Source organism: Branchiostoma floridae, chromosome 13, assembly GCF_000003815.2.
Source record: "Branchiostoma floridae strain S238N-H82 chromosome 13, Bfl_VNyyK, whole genome shotgun sequence".
Lineage (NCBI taxonomy): Eukaryota > Metazoa > Chordata > Leptocardii > Amphioxiformes > Branchiostomatidae > Branchiostoma > Branchiostoma floridae.
The window spans coordinates 11,209,570-11,229,175 of NC_049991.1; the positions used below are offsets into that span (position 1 = coordinate 11,209,570).

At 46.1% G+C, this 19,606-nt stretch overlaps 1 protein-coding gene across 1 annotated transcript; it reads right to left on the reverse strand.

Annotated features, from left to right (window-relative positions):
• Window positions 1-4,842: 4,842 nt before the first annotated feature.
• LOC118428990 lies at window positions 4,843-11,226 on the reverse strand. The gene is made up of 2 exons (XM_035839323.1): window positions 10,683-11,226; window positions 4,843-6,969 (listed from the first exon to the last, which is right to left on the reverse strand). The coding sequence occupies exons 1-2, from the start codon at window positions 10,765-10,767 to the stop codon at window positions 6,458-6,460; spliced, it is 597 nt and encodes a 198-aa protein (XP_035695216.1). The 5' UTR covers window positions 10,768-11,226; the 3' UTR covers window positions 4,843-6,457.
• Between the last annotated feature and the right edge of the window lie 8,380 nt (window positions 11,227-19,606).

Genomic DNA, 19,606 nt, shown 5'->3' on the forward strand with positions numbered 1-19,606 from the left:
GTAATGCCAACTAAGATAGGATAAAAGTAATGCATTGTACATCAGCATTGATAAATGGCCACAAAAGTATAGATCACTGCCGGTCTGGGCACTCCGCTGCGGTGCTTTGGTGACCATCAACACGCACTGCGGGCGCCATGCGGTGCTCCAGCCGGGCCAAGTACCGGTATCACCTCCGGGCCAACAATAGGACGGAAGCCGACTGTCCACTACAGGTGTTTCTGGAGCTTGTCTGAGTGATGACTGTTCGATAGCCATCGGGACGACGCCTCCTGGGTCACCCATTTTACACACAGCGATTGTTCAGGGCCGATATTATGGGTTGTGTTTCTTTGTCAGAGAAAACCTAACCCGACCCTGACTGAGACCTGAATGTCCTTCATTTTCTATTACAACGAGAGAGCAGTAACACGCTGAGGTACACCTGTGTGTTTAAACTTTCTAGCTTGAAAAAGCCAAAGAACCATTCGACTGCCAAAATGGTCCGGATTCTATTGTAACCTGTCGGTAGTAGATCCGGAGAGTCGAACATTGTACCCTGACGGTTGCCCCAAGTCAGCAAAGCTACGTCAGACTCCTGAAACAGCATCAAGCTGACAGAGAGATGCTAAATTCGGACAAGAGGCCAAGGGCACATCTTTGGCGAGTAAAACGTTCATACCGTGCCGCAATACTCGGTATCTGCCACCGCATTGAAATGTCCTAAACTTTAACCTTGAAAGGTAAGTCTAGCAGTAGCTAGAGGTCAGGAACAGTTACGTGAGCATGAATCCATCAGTCTGAGAAAGTGTACATCCTATGATAAACATGAACTCTCCCTGAGTTAAGGTTCCACGCGCTGGATTTAGCCGTCAAGACCAGCATCGTATGTCAGCATCGTGTTGGCGTAGCCGCAAGACCTTGGCGCCACTAACTATAACACATAACAAACTGGGCAGCCAAGCCGAACAGCTTAAAATACTTAATCTCCTTTACTCACAAAAGGGATATTGTGATGAAAGACTCACATTTTGTGGTCCAAATTGGGACCTGCAAAAGAGCTCGTTTGGAACGTGTTACTTGTAACCGTGGTCAATTGCCTCAAATCACAACGGCAGTGATTGGCCTTAAAAGCTGTCCTGTTTGAAGTGTACCAAACGACCAACAAGGAGGAGTTAAGTAAAAGTCTGAGTAAAATGTCAGATGTTGTGACATTTGCCATGTTGTTCATGAAAAATCTTTGTGTTGCATGGCATCAGTTCGCCTTGTCCTTTGATATTTGTCGCTTCACAGACCTACACCAATATACAACAAACAGCTATTAACGATCGCGAATTCGGTGTTCACCCGCCTAACACTAGTTTCCCACTCGTCGCGTAGTTATTTTGATTTGCGACCCTGCATGTTCAGGGGTTACATGGGCCCAGGAGTTTGCAACAGAGTGGTCTCTTGTATACACCTTGCAGGTAATGTCCCTGGTCTCCTTGTGCAGTCTTGAGTTAACCCATCTATTTCCCCACACCTGTTGCCGTTCGATTTTATTGTATCCCATTTCGCCACATTGAGGTCTAAGGATGGACGCAACTAATAACTTAATGATTTACATATTTGATTGAGATAACAGAAGGGACAGTGTCTGATCATTTCCTCGTCAAAATTTCTACTTCACGAGCACGCCTACCGATTGGTCTATGACCCTTGTCTGACCTGTAAACGAAGGTAAGTAGAACACTAGAGTAAACAGGAACCGAACCGCAGTGTACCGTCAAGGAGTGTCCTATCTACCAGATCTGATCCTCTGCAAAGCAGTTAAACGTTTACTTTAGATGAGTGATGGCACGTGCCCGGGGCACTGGAGCGCCGCCAGCCAATGGCGCCATTGTTTGGCCCATAGAGTCTGATGGCCGAGCGATGTTCTTCTCGTACCCAGGCTCGTGTTTCAGATAAGGAACACTAAACAAACAGAAGGTACGAGTCCACACTTCCTCTGCAACCTGCTTAATTGCTTGTCGTGCAGCGTCATGTCAACGAGCGGCCGATACCCCTAAATATTTTCATCTGAAAACGATACGCCTCATATAGTATGTTGGGAGCACGTCCTATACAGCCGGATGGAACTAGCCCTATTGTACATATGCCTGGCTAGCTATCATTATTTTCTTAGCACTAGAGTAGGACTAGGCTCCGTCCACGTTAATGCGGACCTTGCATTTCCCCGGTAGTCCTATAGTAGAATGCCTCGTGTATTGTATTTCTTCTCTGCTAAGGAAGACTGACAGGAGAGCGCATCTAGCGTGGCAGCCACGTGTCACACGGGATCTGTTATCCTGAAGGGTGTCCGGTTGTAAAGTTAGGAGCTTGTTGAAGGAGAATCAAATCCAGCTGACGAAATCAATACTAGCCTTGACCACCTTGACCAGCCCTGACCTCTAACGTTACCTTGAAGAAGTGATAGATTGTGGTCACTGAAAAAAGACCCATTAACGTGCGACTTGGCCTTGAGACACACGTTGCGGACTCTTACATAAGAACACCTGTGGTAAACACTGGAGTGGTCTTCAATCGGCGGATGTTTCAAGTCTAATTATGAACAGCAACACATCATCGTTGGAAATAATGGAACTTCTCCAAAGTTCAAACATTGACGTCATCAGGGTCAGTTTGATGTCAAACTTTTCAAATTAGTACTCCAGCTCACTGTCCGATTCTTTCCTTTGCTTAATTTGTCTTGCGACCTTGCAAACGACCTTGCAAACGTTACGTGTATATAGAACTGCTTCAAGTATCCCTTCCAATTGATTATTCTACCTGTTTGGCGGGTGGCGAATTCAGTTTGGCCGGTACCAGTTACGAGCTCTTTCTTTACTAGCATCCTGAGGTCGGTTGACAGTTCAATGACAATGTGCCGTCTCTGCCAAAAGAGTCAAGGAAATGTCCCCCGTATGTAGATTTTGTAATGGGAAACAGTTCTTAGAAGAAAAGTTTCAACTGCTAGGAACCTTCATTGGGCGGTGAATTATGGAAAAGTTTCTATTACTATGGCATCGTGAGAACCAAGACGTTTTTAGGGGGGATCCAAATTTTGCACCGAACTGTTATATATTGGTTCCGATACCTTAGTGAGCACGAGGTCTCTAACCTGGCAGAGTTGGCAAGAATAATGTTGCAAAAACACATGCGAGTCATCACTACATGGCGACCACTGGCCATGTGTGGTTCCAGGCTCTCAGAGGGGCGGTAGATTGACGGAAGTTCAAGACACTGTTTATACATGCACTGTATATGATCGTCTTAGGACTGTTCCATTGGTTTTAGGATAGTGAACGGCCTTCCATTAACAGCCGCGACTATGTCATTCGTGATTCCATTTTTTTTATTATCATATAATTTATTTAGTATTAGGCAAAAAGCACAAATGATTCAAGTTAGCGCCTTCGAAGTCGAATTTATTACCTATCCCTACAAAGCATAGTATCAACCAGTCAATTTACTGCCAAATCCTTTCCATGGACGTCCTTCCCATGGACGTCGACGGTCTTACGCATAACTGTGCTGTCATGAAGACCCTGTCCTCAGCAGTGGCCATGTCCAAACTTGTGCGCCCACAGGCCCCCTAGATTTGCCGTGACAGGTGTGTGCTTCCTTTTTAGTTGTGTCCACAAGTCCGTTTATGAAATTGAACACTCTTTTCCCCAATAATGGGCCCGTACCACGCTAAGCCGTGTGTGTTGCTCTAACCAGGCGGTAAATCCGCCGGCCGCTGACAGCGGTGCGCCGGTGTTTGTGTGGCGTCGCCAGCGGGTCGCGGCGGCGACGTCGTCTTCCCCATTCACTTCACCTCTACCGCTACCCTCGCCACAATGGCCGCCTTTGTTCGCAGGCGTGGCGCGAGGATCGCGAGAAGAGGTGACTCTTTGCTTCCCTTTGTTCTTGCCCATCTACTGTGTAAATACCAGCATAGATGGATGCCTACGAAAGCCTTATCGGTGTGATCATATCCAACTGCAGGGCTAGGCACGTGTTCGTGCGTTTAACCTTTCCGCGCGCACATCATGAGTGTTCACCCCGGAGGCAGAGGATGCACCTGCAATGTAAATTATGATGTATATTCGCTCAGAGGTGGAGGAGGTGGACGGTACACCTACATAATGTGGATATGGACGTTTATACTCCGGAGGTGGATGGCACAACTACATAATGTAGTATGGTATCCGCAAAGCGGAGTGGACAGAAGAGATTCGGGAGCTACAATACGGCTGGATACCAGGCTATACATATGTAGATATGGAGCTCCGGAGGTTTACACTCCAGAGGTACACTCCAAACCTACAAGATGAAAATATAGAGGTTTACACTCCAGAGGTGCATGGTACACTTCCAAGGTGTTAAAATATTGAGCTTTACACTCCAGAGGTGGATGGTACACCTACAAGATGTAAGTATAGAGGTTTACACTCCAGAGGTGGATGGTGCACCTACAAGCCTTGAAACGTAGACATCGGAATAAACCTAGGTGTAAATATAGAGTACACCTAGGATACAGCTAGATTCGGAGGGTACACCCCAAAGGTGAAGGATCCGGACTGTTTGCCCAGAGATGAAGGTCTAGATACGGAGGATACACCCCAGAGGACACCTACAAGGTGTATATACGGAGGGTTCACTTCAGGGGTTTAAGTGAGGTAGCGAGTGTGCACATCAGTGTGCACAGAGAGACATTTTGTCACATATTGCAAGACCGGGTGCAATGTAATGTAGGCTAGTAGTTAAACTTGAAACACTCATAGATTAGTGATAATCTAGTGATAATACGTAAATGTGTGTGTACCACAGTTTCACAATTACCAATGATTTACTAGAGTATGCATTCGGATGTCAGTTTTATTAAACAGCCCTTTCAGTACATCATACTTTTCACTGATCAATTTTCTGCTCATGTGGGGATTTTTTTTTTCACCCATCCAAGCATAACAGATACGAGAATTCCTTATCTACAAGCAGTCAAATATATATTACCCGACAGTTTCCCTCCTCACTTGTCGGTTTCTTGTCTCTAACAATTCACCGCACACATGAGTCGCTACAACGAGCAAAGATACCAAGCGTCTTCTTAATCTTATAACAACATTTATAACAGATGCTATACATTTCAATGATAACAAAAAGAACTTAACGAACATAGGCTCCCCATGATCAACTTTTCGCGGAAACCTAAATAGAGTGATAAGAATCAATATACATAAGACGGGCACAAGTGTCGTTCACGTCTTGGTATGCCTGAGCTACTTACTCCTTTGCCGACCCAGTTTTACACAGAACTATGCCAAATGCCATCAAAGTACTTCTCGTCGTGAAGATTTGTACATTTGTGTTGAAAGTCAGAAAAAACATTCGTTTTTAGCATATTCTGTGGCACAACGTGGTCTCTCCAATCTGTATTTACAACAGTATTTAAACAATAACTTCCCATTCTTAACTCGGTCAGTCGCTTTACGGACAATCAATTCCAGTGCCTCGGAGCCAGCTTCACGCGTCATCAACAACAACAACAACAAACCTTGCAAGAGTATCGTATGACAGAAAGGTTGGAATGCCTGGGCAAACCTCCCTGAGAACACAAACACGTTACCACCATGTATCCACCAGAGCAACACAGAACCTCAGCTCCCTCAAATGGGAAGGACTGTAGGTTTAGCTAGCTACAGAGAACACTGGGAGACCTGCGCAGCTTTTCGGGCATTCCCTGCTATTCAGGCAGTCTGGACAAAAAAGTCCATACCAAACGTAAGATCCAGAATATAATATATAATATGTAATTTTTCATTCACAAAAGTCACAATAGCTTGACTTCAATCCTCTACATGTCCTCCTCCCCAACTGAAACAGCTGTAGACTTACTCAGTTCGGAGTTTGAGAGAACATTAGTGAGATGAGTTCTAACTGGTAGGAATGTTAGTATTTAGGTTGCACACGTTTATCCTGAGCTCCCTACGTAAACATACCCGTCTCAAATTTGTCAAAGCTCTTTCCACGAAGCTCTATACAGTATACTGTTCATAAACTTCTGGAACTAAAAAAATAGATATCCTTTGACACCGTTTATAGATGTACAGGCGACATTATATGTCTGTATCAGACTATTTCTTTTCTTGTCCAAGCAATGCCCGTTCATTCCGAACTACGATCTTACTATTTGCTTGATTTTTTTATTCGATGCAGCGAGTTTTTCAGTCAATCTGCCATTTTCTATACACATAGTGACGCTCAAATAGCCCTAAAGAAGTCTTCCGAAATGTTCTCCATTGTTTGATTCGCTGTTGACACGAGCCCATTCCAAAAGTCCATTTGGTTTGCCGTGTCCGACATGTTCTTTGTTGCCCTCTATTCAGTTCGACCACACGTACGTCTTTCACTGTGTTTAAACATGACCGTCTCCATGTCCTTAGATCGGACGACATTGATACATTCCTTCCCGTCATCAGATGTACCAATGAATCTTGTGCTTTTGGGCCAGCATAGCCTCCATGTGGGTATCCTTACAGCACTTGTGGAAGGCGTTCTTGGCCATCCTCTTCCCGTTCATACACTTTCTGAACTGGGAGATCAGCGGGAAGCTGCCCCGCTTTCCCATCATCCTCTGCTTCATCTCAAACTGGTTTCGGAGACGGAACCATATCTGCGGCTTGTAGAAGTCGGGGTTGCAGTGGTACCCTCCGCTCCCGGCGAGCCGTCCGAAGTCGCAGCAGCTGAACCGCCGGGCAGGCTGGTCTCCTCGGCGGAAGACTGGGTTGCGACTGCGGCCGGTCGCTCGCGACTGCGGCCGATCGGCGTCGACGTCATCTCCGCTTGTTTCCGCGTCGCTGTCTTCGTCGTCCCAGCCGGGCCCCTGGCGCATGCCTTCCGTATGCATACGTGTCTTCAGTCGGGCACCAGGCATCGTGGGCCGGCCCCCTCTTCCTCGGCTCTCCGCCTCAACCACCATCAGAAAATCTGCAGAGGGAGGAATAGTTAAGAATTTAATTTTGTAGCTTTATGCTTTTTCTAAAAGACCTCGCGCTTGCCATGTAAACTTTCGCTCCTGAGCTTGTTGGCACCAAGCACCGATATCTCCCATTCAAATAAACCACTGTCTATCTTCCGTTAATGTTTAGTTGACTTTGGCTATTTTAAGTCCAACAATTACTCTTACTTGTCGTGTCGCCTGCCTTACCCCGCCCGCCACCTGTGACACTGACGAAAACTATGACTGAGTAAACTGTGTGTTTGGTGCATGTTTTGAGACAAGTTGGCAAGCTGTACTGGCCGGTGAGTCATAGTGGTCGACTCATCTTTACATAGATGTATGTCTTGTGTCGTGCATCTGTTCGGGGTATGGTGTACGCCTTTCTTAGTATAGTGGCACTTATTTCCACTGGATACGCCTTCATGCATCTGCTTGAAGACGATGGTTGGACATCTCTGGTCGCCCCTATTCTCCAAGCAGTTCTCAGAGGTTGAGTCGCGGTGATATGGTAGTAGTCGGGAAATTTATACTACTTATACTACTTATACTACTACTATATCTCCGCGACTCAACCTCTGCTTGGAGAGTCGGTCGCCTCTGCTGCATCAGGTCCTGACCTGCACCGTCCGCATGGTGGCGTCGGTGTGTCTGGCCCCTACAGCTGGCCTTGTCCCGACTTTAACTTTGTCGATTATGTAGTAAAGTTTCAGGGAACATGACAACAAAAATAAATATCTTTTATAAAAGGGCGATTGACTGGAAAGCCTGCAAGTCTAAACAATCGCGGTGATCAAAGGTTCGTGACTACAACAGATAAATGGGGGTCTGCTCTGACACGTTAGATGAAGGATCAATTAGAGAGACTGAAGGTCTTAAGATGAATATTTTTAGTCGGTGCCAAGGACGTCGCGGCGACACCCTGTCTATCCTCCATAGAACGGTGGGCCAGATTTGTCAAGTTTAGACCGCATCCTTATCTGTCGCTGCTGTGCGGCCCAGACGGCACCCAGACGTCTTATCGACGCTGAGGAGTAAATCACATGCGTACGGAGTTGGCACCGTACACAGAATGTTTCCGGGACCCACTCCAAACGTCTGGTTGAAAATAGATGCTGAATGACAAAGTTAAATAAACTTTAAGAAACTCTTACGCAATCTACGTTTTTGTGGCTACAACCCAATTGATTTATGTCGGATAAAGATATACCTTTATCTACGTAGATTGTGTTGAGATATGTTCTATGCGACTGTCGTGGAAATATAGGTCAATGCTGCCCGAGCTCTGTCCAACCGAGCGTCCTGAGGACAGTTATAATATCTGAAATGGGTCAGAGTTCCGTACGATGTACATCATGGCACACGGCAGATAGTGTTGTGATGCTTGGTAGTTATGCAAAAAAGTCTATGATTTCTACAACGTCACGTCGATGTCAATTGCAAGGCAGTCGTAAGACGTATTTTCGCATGGGACTGCAGACACTAAAGGCTCCATCTTCATTTGCAAAACATCTGCATGACACATTCACGACTGTCGCATGAGTGTCCTTCATTTCCTGTCGAAGACCTGATGTGCCATTTATGTGAAAACTTTGGATTGCCCCATTAGGACTACCTGCCCAGGTAACAATGGGTCGTTTCTGCGTTTTCACTGAGTTTTATTCCCGGCACGCCCCCCTTTTGGACGATGCTTCGTTTGAAGACCGTCTCTATTGATTCGGTGTGGCGCATTGCGGGGTCGGGCAGGGGCAAGGATGTGGGATCAAGTTTAGTGCCCACCCCTCCAAATCACGTGCCAAGGGTGAAACAGATGTTCCCCACAAACTGTCAGCTTTCTAAATCAGTAGTCCTTCTTGTCATTGACATGTTAAAAACTCCAGAAACGTTTGTTTAACCAGTGTAATGATTTAGACTTGTTTGATGTTTAGCCGTAACCATGGGCGGAATGTCCCCGGCAGCAATGCTTCCCTGCTGCCCGCGTGTCAGGACACCGGCGGGGGGTCTCTCAAGCATCTTACCAATGTTCTACCCGTTACGACCGAGTCATTGCGCAACTCTTGGTCCCTTCAAACAGACAAAGTACCATATTCGTGCCAACTGTACATCAGGACTGATAGGTGCCCCAGAACTGGTTCAACAAAAGCAAAATACCTGAGGTGTTATGCTTGGCCACTTTGACTGACAGGACTGTCGTGCGTGCTCTGAATTCAGAAGTTTCACGTTATATTAACCTCCTTGGTTATGTAGATATCATGGGGATAAGTTATTGATTATTCTCAGATATGACTTGCACCAGTATCGGTTTATTAATTAGTCTTGCTAGCAAGAGAAGTAACCATGACATGTATACCCAAGCCTCTGTATATGTACCCGACAAGCGTTGGTTCGACGACACAGCCGGCACCTACTTTATTACGCTTTTCGGATTCGCTTTCTGTAACAGCCAGCACGTAGTATGAGTGCATTTGTGATCCATTCCGGTGAAAATTATATCACCTTTTCCAGTGCCATTGTGGTTTGAACCTGACTTTGATATACAGTACTGTATTGAAGACGGAAGATAGTATCCTTGCGCAGCTGCGTACGGCTCAGCCAATCTCTTGTGCCAAAACCGACGAGCTTCAATCCTACTTTCCCAGCTGACCTTCAATACATGGTAGAACCGAGGTAGCTACCGCTGGCCAAACCACAAACCCGATAATAGACTCATTTTCGGCCTTCAGCCTTCAAGAATACGACCGTACCGTTCTAATAGCGGCGGTTGTGTGGTGTTGACTTTGTTAAGTTGTTGTGAGGTGGTTGCCAGTGTACCCTGTGCCAGCAGCTAAGTGCAAGAAAACCACAAAGATTTGGCGAGATCAGGTAGAACACACTTAATGGCACTTTTCTCGCGCTGTAAACTAATGAGCTGTGCATTTGAGTGGTGCAACGTTACTAAGCGGCTTACTCATTGTCCTGTCTTCCTCGGAGAACATCACAACGGATGAAGAGTATGTGATTTAAGCGCAACCAATTGTCATTACCATTGGTCAGCTTTCAATGCTCCTGGCACTCTTGCTTAAAGGAACTTAGGGTTCTTGCGATAACGAATAAGAGAGGCCAGTCCGTGCGACTTTCCTTGGCTATCATTTTGATAAGTTTGCAATTTGTTTGGCACACAAATGCAGTTTTTCTGCCAAAAGATGTTACGAATAACGAAAGCGACCTAAGAGCCATTCCATCGACTTTCATGTTGACAAACAGAACTCAGGACAGGCGGACACAACTTTCTCAACTTTGCACCAACGAATCTCGCCAAGGTCCAACAGTGTTCCCGAAGATGTGTGTGTTACTTGTAGGATGTTTTACAGGTGCCTAAAGACGGTTGGAGCGGCGTGTCGTCCCAGCTGCAGGGGTTCGTCACAGCCCCACGCTGCACGTTTGCCAACAAGCTGACCCCTGTGACACAGATCCAGTCCATATCTACCTCATACCATTCGTTGATGCGGCATTCACTCCAGTCATGGCAGGAATTGACAAAATAAATTCTTACAATGTTCAACAATCCGGCTCTATGCCTGAGAGAGGGAAAACGGGTTTCGCCCGGGATTCGATAACGTCACGAAGATATCTAGTTTAAGGCTTATATAATTCTGCATCATGATAAAGAAGGTATGGTCCAGTCAAAGTTGTGTTCGGAGGGTAGAAATTGCCGAATACTGACCTTCAAAGTCGGACTGTACGGCAGTCCCCAACCCCGTCAGCAGCAGGCCGACCAGGAGCGTTGCCAACTTCGGCAGCCCTTTCATTTTGCACCGCGGAGTCGTCCTCTCCAGCGCTGCGCCCAACCGGCTCGATGCAGATGCAGAGGCTGCGCAGTCCTCTGTGCTGGAGGGGTGTGATCGATGCCTGAAGGCGCTCGGACCCTGGCTACTTGCACGGAGCCTCCGATCAAGTGGTGGCACGCGCGCTTTATATACACCACCCCCTGGAACGCGCGAGCGACCACTTCAACCAGATAAACCCGATATCGCTATATCAAAGGCTGGAATTCCGCCGACCGGACCCCCTCCCCCAGGGCCCTCGGAACGACTCCGACTTGGTGCTACCACAGGGACGGCTCAGGACCGTGTTTACCTCGGCCACAGTAGATTAGCCCGCGAGAAATGGGCGGAATTTAATGACAGGATTTTATGTCAGCGGGGCCGACAAGTGACGCCGATCCGGGCCTGGGGCAGGCAGGGGGCACTAGCCTAGCTTACGTCGGCAGGTGAATGGTGGGGGCGGGACGCTTCTGCTACACCACGCCTTAACACGCAGTCCTATTAGCACACCTCAGCAGTCACGTGGCAAGTCCCAGGCCTTCAGCTATCCCACCAAAACGGAATACGGCAGGAGAAACTGAACTCAATTACAACAGTTACGACTTGACGCCCATGTGCCCAGAACTGAGACGCCAAATGGAGAAAACACTTAATACGTGCCTTCATGGAAGCCAAATAAAACTTTGGCTCCAATTTGCGTTAAAGGGACGTGTTTACGAGACAGAGAACTTTCCTACGGCCTTGGGTACGTAAACATCCAGTATAAACAGCGCACAGTTCCACTTATAACGGCACGATATTTGACAGGTCCTTCTAAGTTTATCTCAAAACACATCAACTCCAATTAATTCGGACCGTGTTAATCACTGCTGATTGAGGGCCAACAAATAAACGGTATGGACACAACACATCTTTTAGATAGGCACCAAATTCCTTCAAAATCAAATGCGCCAAGGAGTGCAACCTATGATGTTTCTTCCTTATCTAGTGAGACATGAAGCTCATATTATGGGCCTAAACAATAAAGACAATACGGATCCCCTAAGTATTGGAATCCTCAACGGACAAGACAGTATAAATAGTCATTTGGGGAAAAGAGCCAATGTTTCCAAGTTACGCATGGAATCTTGATTGACACGAAAGACTGTTTGAAGGTCTTTAAATTGCAAACTCCGTGTTGCAATACCGTAAATGTGGCCCATTATTGACGCCCTGAGATACATGACGTGCAGGTTGGCAGGCCATGTTCCCCACCGCTGGAAGCTATCACGATGAATTTATGTTCCTAATAAAATGAATCTAAAGTTTCGTCATCATCATCATCTGTCGACCATGGGGACGTGGTGAATCCTTCCACAACAAATGTCCACAGCGCCCGATCATTCATATCCCAGATCATCTGATCATCAATCCCCGTGTCATTGGAGGGGTTCTTTAATATTTTTTAAATGTTTTTCGATATCTATGAATGATCGATGCCACAATGACGAATATGCGAGAAGTTCATCGCCCTCAGTGGGGAGTTGGAAATGAAGCATCACTGCGATTTACGAATGTGGTTTTAACCCACTGGGAATGCGTTCAACTTGGCGTTTTGGAATGTACTTTTGTATAGACGTGCCAATCGAGGGCATTCCCTCCTGACCCCGCATGTCCCAGTTCTCCTACACTCCATCAATGATAACCCCCGACCGTGTAAGAGTTGGGAACCTGTGCGACCTCATCACACCTGTGGTATGACGACCTGCAGGAACCTACTCTGAGCTTGAGCTCGGTTACCCGTTATGCCGTTATGGGTTTCTCGTGTAAGGGGAGAGCGCACTTGAAGCTAGAACTAGAGTCAAGTCTGGTGAGCGACTTAACGTGCTGACAGGTCTCCCTGTGACCTCGTTATAAACGTCTTTGTCTTGGCGAGGGCAAATACTTCATTAGCGCTCGGCACCTTCCGGCGTGGCGTCAGCGCCGGCCAGATATGTTATCCGCTGGTGAATTGGAGCGGCTCCAGCACTCTTGCCAAGAGCAACATGTGCAAACGTGGCGAGGGGACCCTTCAAAAAGAATCTCTGTCGGCCCAGCAAAATTCTTGAGGAGACAAGGCGGTTAGGCGCCACCGTTCGGACGCCCGGAAAGTGCCTTGGGTCAGATGAGAACGCCACGCTGCTGCATGCAATGTCTGTCAGAATCGTCAGGTCCTGATGTAGGCTCTAATGACTGGCGTCGACGCTCCAGGACAGACTAGAGAACCACTGGTCTTCGGGCCAGACCTTGTGTACACTGGAAGATGATGGATGGACGTGGATGCAAATGGCTGGGTGACGGCATTGCCATATTTTTAGCTTGGTCGCCCAAACACGTAACATATGATATAATCAGGTCACGATTGTCCTTCTGCATATAGGTGACCTGTCAATCAAAAACATAGTGACACCAAGTCGTCGGGTCAAACGTGTCACCACAGGAAGCACACACGTGTTTATTCTTGTGATACAGGTTGTTATAGCCGCATGATTATATCACAAAGTCAAACTGATGTTTCAATTTAGTCACAAATGAATACGTAATGATTAAAGTATTTGAAAAAAAAATTTTGAGAAAAAAACATGAGAAAAAAACAATCAGCAATTTTTCCAGGAATAATGTTTTATCGTACGTGTCACACATCAATGTACGTGTAGAAATAGAAGAAATGGCACTGTGATTTGCCCGTGAGAATGTATTGGAGTAGAGATAAGAACGCGTCAAAGACATCTCTTCATCGTCCAAGGTCTATCGTCCATCTATTGTGCCCATGTCTCACTCTCAGTTTCTAGCGTGGTTAGCGACTCAGCGTGCACGTGTAGTCCATGTATCCACCAGTACCCCTGGTGATGGAATGTCCAAATGATCATTCCCGGGTCACTCTCGGTACTCCTTATCGCACATGGGCGCATCTTGAGGGACATGTCGGCATTTTAAGTGGATTCAAGTGAGCAAAGGTGCCTGGGTAGATTTCCATGAGTCTTACAGAAACACGACACAAACACGTCTGGGGCAGGCGGAGAGACACCCTCTCGTGTGGAATATCACTTCCTGGTATGTAGCCATAATGTGGGGCTGGCACGTGACACACGGACACGTGTAGGATCGTGTAGAAACCGTTCTTACGTAGACTCTACCAGACTCCGGCCTGGCCGAATAGTAATATGGGACTTTGGCCAAGTTTGGAATAAAAGTCTAGAAGGAGTTAATTGGCCTAGGAGTGAACTGACCGGCTGGTGGATAACTGGATAGACTGCAAAAGACTGAAATTCTATTTGGCCAAATTCTTCCCTTTTTCATCCAGTAGTACTCTCCCAACTGCCGTTAGAATTTGCTTTACGTGCATCCTCTGAAATTGGAAAAAGTACACGTCAAAAATAGCTGATATTTGGGTTTGCTGTAGTGCAACGTTGTCGTTGACGTGCCCTTGCTACTGTGTAAAATACTAAGGTGTCATCATGGTACTGAAAGATCTTAAGAGTTATCCACCATGTGAACATATGTCTCTTCACTTTGCTTCTTTACCATCATGACTGCCACTTCCCAACTTATTGTGTCCCAACTCGTCTCCCCCTAACAGCGACAGGTTGTTTCTATCCTCTGTTCGGAGTACTACGCCTGGACTACTTTGGCTTATAAATCTCGCGCAATTCTGTCAGGTTGAAGGCTATAAATAGAACCTGCACTGATGGACGAGAAGGATCCGTCTATTGTTGCTCCTTAGGTTGACTCTATATGTAGGTCAAGACTTACAGGTTATTGACCTCGACTTGACCTACAGTGAACCCGTCAATCTACGTTATTATGATTGTGTCTTATGAAACAAACAGCAGAATTTCAAACCTTAACCAAACTTATATCGTAGACACCAAACGTTTTGTAACAGAAAGAATTACCCGCTAAACCCTTAAGAACCCTTCAATCTACAACTTCATATGCCATGTTGGACTACTTGCTGTGAATTGCTCGTTGTTGTTATTGTTATCTTATTCGTCTTTGTCAGTTGTAACCTTTTTATCTTGAGAGATGATGTTGATTTTAGCTGGTTGTTAAAGTGCATCACCTAATCAATAATTGGGGGGGGGGGTTATATGATCATTTTCTTGCTACCGAGAGACGCCTAAATTATGATTACCATGCATATTTTTTCAATATCAAACACTGACAGAATAGTGTACAATTTCACTCACTCTCCTATTTTGAAAGGTAGTAGTCTTAGAGGCACATATGGATGTAAGACTGTGAGAAAACAGGAAGATGACCACTGGTGGTCCTATGACAGGGCCACCCCACATATGGTACTGATAAGAGTTCAATAAAGGGACAAGACCCCAGGTCTGTCCATCGCAGTTCTGACCAGGCAACCACAGAGTGAACGTCTCATCTTATTCTACTCTAACACTGGTGGCAGCTTCTGGGTTGCCGCTTTCGAGCGGCCGGACCCGGCCGTCCTAACGCCATCCGCGGCCCGCTACCATGCCGCCCGACTCGCCCGGGGACCGAGACCACCAGCCGCCCGAGCGAACGCCGCCCGTGCTATGATGCCCGACCCGCCACTGTGCCACGTCGCCGACCGACCTCGCCCCGACGTGCCACCACGCCGTCCGTTTAGCCAGCCTGCCTGCTACCGCCGTGGACGTAGACTACAGACCCAGCCGTCCGATGTGTTTCCATGCCGTTCTCTTACCCAGCCTGCCGCCAGACCTCATCTTCCATCGTGCCGCCTCCGCTCGTCGTCGCTGCAGACCGAAAAGACGCCATCCCGAAGCCGTCCGCAGCCGGCCACGTGTCAGCGCTGTCCTGCAGACCACGCCGCCGTCTGCCCGACCCGGCCCCGTAGCTTCACACCAAGGACCCGTCGCTGCCCGTCTCGACCAAAGCTGCCCCGTGACACAACGTTAACCTCGAACTTCCAAGTAAAAACGCCGGCGTGAACTGAACTCAGCGGTGACTCGAACGATCGATCTGTTTAAAAGTACTTCTACTTGACCCTGTAATACCACTGAACTGCAAAGACCATCGAACTCTTGTGGTTTAATTCTAGCAAGGTACGGTCGCACAAATGTATTGTATATGTTCTAAGTTAGCTAGTAGCGTTCTCTATGCCTTGACCGTACGCCTACGGGTAACGTCTTGCGCCTCCTGAACTTATGTTGTGCTGTATTTTGTGTGTTGACTGTGTGATGCTTGCCTATGGAGAGCCGATGCCTGCGGGACGTCTCTCCTCGGAAGATCCATCTGTTGTACGATGCTTGCCTTAGTAAATAGTTAAGCCTACGGGACGACTATTCTCATGTCTGTATGCCCGGCCACGTGCGCACTGTAGCTGTGTGACTGCCCGGAAGACTGAGTACTGCTAGGGAGTACATGTGTATTTTTGTTTCTTGGCCGCTGTGCCAGTATGAAGCCAATTGTTTTTGCTTGTTTGTTGTTTCTATGTTTGTGCGATTGAAGTACTGGCGCCTGTAACAGCCAAGGCCCATTATGAGTCCATTATCACAGCAGCAGTCCGTCTGTGAAACATCATTGCCAGGAAGAAGCTAATTACTTGTCACACCCGTACCAGATTATGATCTATATGCTACCTCATCTGTTTACATTTGACCTCTATATTTTAAACTTGTAATAATTGTATTGTAACGTAACGTTTTACGCATGACTTTAAAGGTGTCGAGGGCGACACCTGTTGTAAGGGGGGAAGAATCTTAGAGGCACATATGGATGTAAGACTGTGAGAAAACAGGAAGATGACCACTGGTGGTCCTATGACAGGGCCACCCCACATATGGTACTGATAAGAGTTCAATAAAGGGACAAGACCCCAGGTCTGTCCATCGCAGTTCTGACCAGGCAACCACAGAGTGAACGTCTCATCTTATTCTACTCTAACTCATCTTATTCTACTCTAACAGTAGTTTTCTTCATCCCTCGACGTTGTTTTTAATATTCTTAACGGAGAAAGATGAAGCAAAACAAACTACATTTGGCGCATGTAATCTCCAAGCAGATCTTGCGGTGACATAAGATAGCATTATAAGATGGCCATGAGGAGGAGTTCATTGAAGTTTATTGGCCACCGCATTATGGCACATGACCTTCAATCGGCCTTGGTCAGCTTCAAAAACAATATCCCTTTCTTCTCGGAGTCATTGACCCCCTTAGTAAGTTCTTCGCCTGTGCCATTACAAGCTTTAATACAAGCGTACTTCTATTTTGCACAGATATTGTGAGACAGGGGTAGACCGACCCTGGTTCTCCCTAAAATCAACATGTCGAGGAATGAGAGAATGCCTCCGGAGCTTCTGTTTCATGAGGTTGTTGAAGAACTGCATAACAATGTTCTTAAAGGCAACCTAGGCAGAATCAGGTAGCTAAAAGTTGAAATATTCTTCATAAGGCAGTCTGCATTATATTGAGATCTACTGCACTTGATTACCACAATATCGTTATTATTTCATTTACATTTTTTTTCAAGAGCCATTCGAGTGACCTCGCGTGACCCCCGCACTGATCGGCTTATCTTAGAAACTCTCCCCGAAGATGCTCTAAATACCAGTAGTAGGCGGTACCATATTGAAAATAGATGACATAGTAGTTAAATAAAGCCATTCCCCTCCTCCGAAATAGCACGGTTCAATTCAAATAGACGTCGTTTGAAGATTTGAAACGGAAGCTACATGTGTATGATGTGTTGTCACAAGCCAGGACTGCACGAGTCTAAACATACCTACAAGTGATGACAGGGGACTAGACTGTCTGGATATCATCGACTTTCCCTGCAGCAGTTTCCCTCCACTCTTATGGCGGTTATTAGTAAGATCCGTGTCACGTCTTCTAAGTTAACAAAACGTATCATTCACATACTGTAAATGCATTTAAGTTTGCGGCAATTTAATTCTTGGTAGCGGGAAAAAGGACTTTTCGCGGTGGTTTTAAGTTCGCGGTAGCACCATGAACTGTAGTCTCTTACTGCCATGGAAAAAAGTTTACGGTGAAGCGGCCAGCGGCCACCGCAAAAACGTGAACATTAAACCACCGCGAAAGTTTCTGCATTTACAGTACTAGTACATAGCTACGTGTATTACCTGTTCTTAGATACTCATGGTTATGAATGATTTCTGTGGCTCACTGTAATTCTTCTGCATACAGAGTCGGTACATTAGAGGCACATGTACATGTAGTAAGTAGACAATCACGATATCATTTTTGTATCTTGCCTCATCGTAGTTCATCATTTCGTTGATTGGTTGTTGCGCAGTTGACTTGTCTGGGGACTCACGTTGTAAACCTGAAAATGAAAATAACAGAACGACCTTTGATTGCTAAACTGAAGTACTAAGAGCACCACATATACTGACTAAGGCAAAAGTCGCCTTCAATGGTGTATGGTCATATTTATTTACTACTACTGCCCTTTGAACCATCCAAGGTCTCCAAGCAGATGTTGAGTTGAACGATTGTAATCATTTCTGAGTGACGGCCGGGCTTTTCTGACAGTCCCTTACTCCATAAAAGACGTTGCATTTGTTCAATGCCTTGTTTGAAATTTGAATGTGGTGGCACGTCATAACGTTAACGTGACAATTTACAGATGTACACTCGAACACTTCTAGGTTCATTTGTAAGATGAGAAAAAAAGTGTCGTTTATGATGATCTAACATCCCATTGTATTGTTGCTGAAATATTGTCATTCTTCATTTCAAATGTTCGCATTATTGGTAATAAGTCAAATAAGCCTAAAAAATCAAACCCCTTTGCGAGCCTTACGTGATTTTCCATAAGTTTTTCCGAAAAGACCGACAATTGGCAATTTGACGGTCACGGTCATTTTAGCCACTTTTCCCGGAGGCGGTCAAGAGCGGTACTGCAGATTAGGCTCTGATAGGGTATCCGTTCCGACTTGTAAAGATATGCAAGACATTATAGGTCTAAAGCCTGTGAACACTTTCTCAAGCAGGTCTAGACGTCTCAACTTACATCTAGAATTGCCTTCAATTAGTTCAATACTTTAAAAATATGAGTTAGCATGGGAATTGTCGTTATAGGCGTGCGCTCGAGGATGTAACGCCTTGGCTGCCAGTCGAAGCGTCACCTATATTGTATGTCCATGTACACAATATTTCTTTTATCTATGTTGACACCATCCATTTTCCCGTAACAGCTGTTCATCTTCATGTGTGAACTAAGTGACTGCCAGAGAAGCCAGGTTGTCACTCAGAAAGCATTAGGATCTTTCATCCCAATATATGCCTGGAGAGCAAGTAGGTTCTCTCGTTTCAGAAAATGGCGTAGAAAACTTACTTCTGCATTTTAATGGCATTTGTTGTTTAGGAGGTAACTTCGTAAGAATTTCGGTACTTTGTCTATAGCTAGTTTCATAAGATGGTGTAAAATACTGACATAATTCGTGTAACAAACTGGCTTAGCTTTCCATTTCTTTTAGTTTTGAATGACGAAAATTGATGCACGCGTGGATACCATCAATAAAATCAAGTCGGTGTGTCCTTAGCCTCCTTCACCGGCCTCTCTGGGAAGCTTGGCAATAGATACCGAAGTCCAGCAGGCGTACTGGGAAGCCAACTTCGCCTAGCCCGTACAAGCTTTCCGGTGTATATTCCTTTCCCGGCATATATTCCTTTCCCGGCATAATATTCCCGGTTAAAAATCGCGAATCGAAACCCCCCCACAAAAAAAAAAATTGCCAAGCTTCCCAGAGAGGCCGGTGAAGAAGGCTAGTGTGTCCTCATGTACGTCTGCTGATGTCGTCTTAAATTCACTTCCATCCCTCATTCCAGCCAGCCCCTA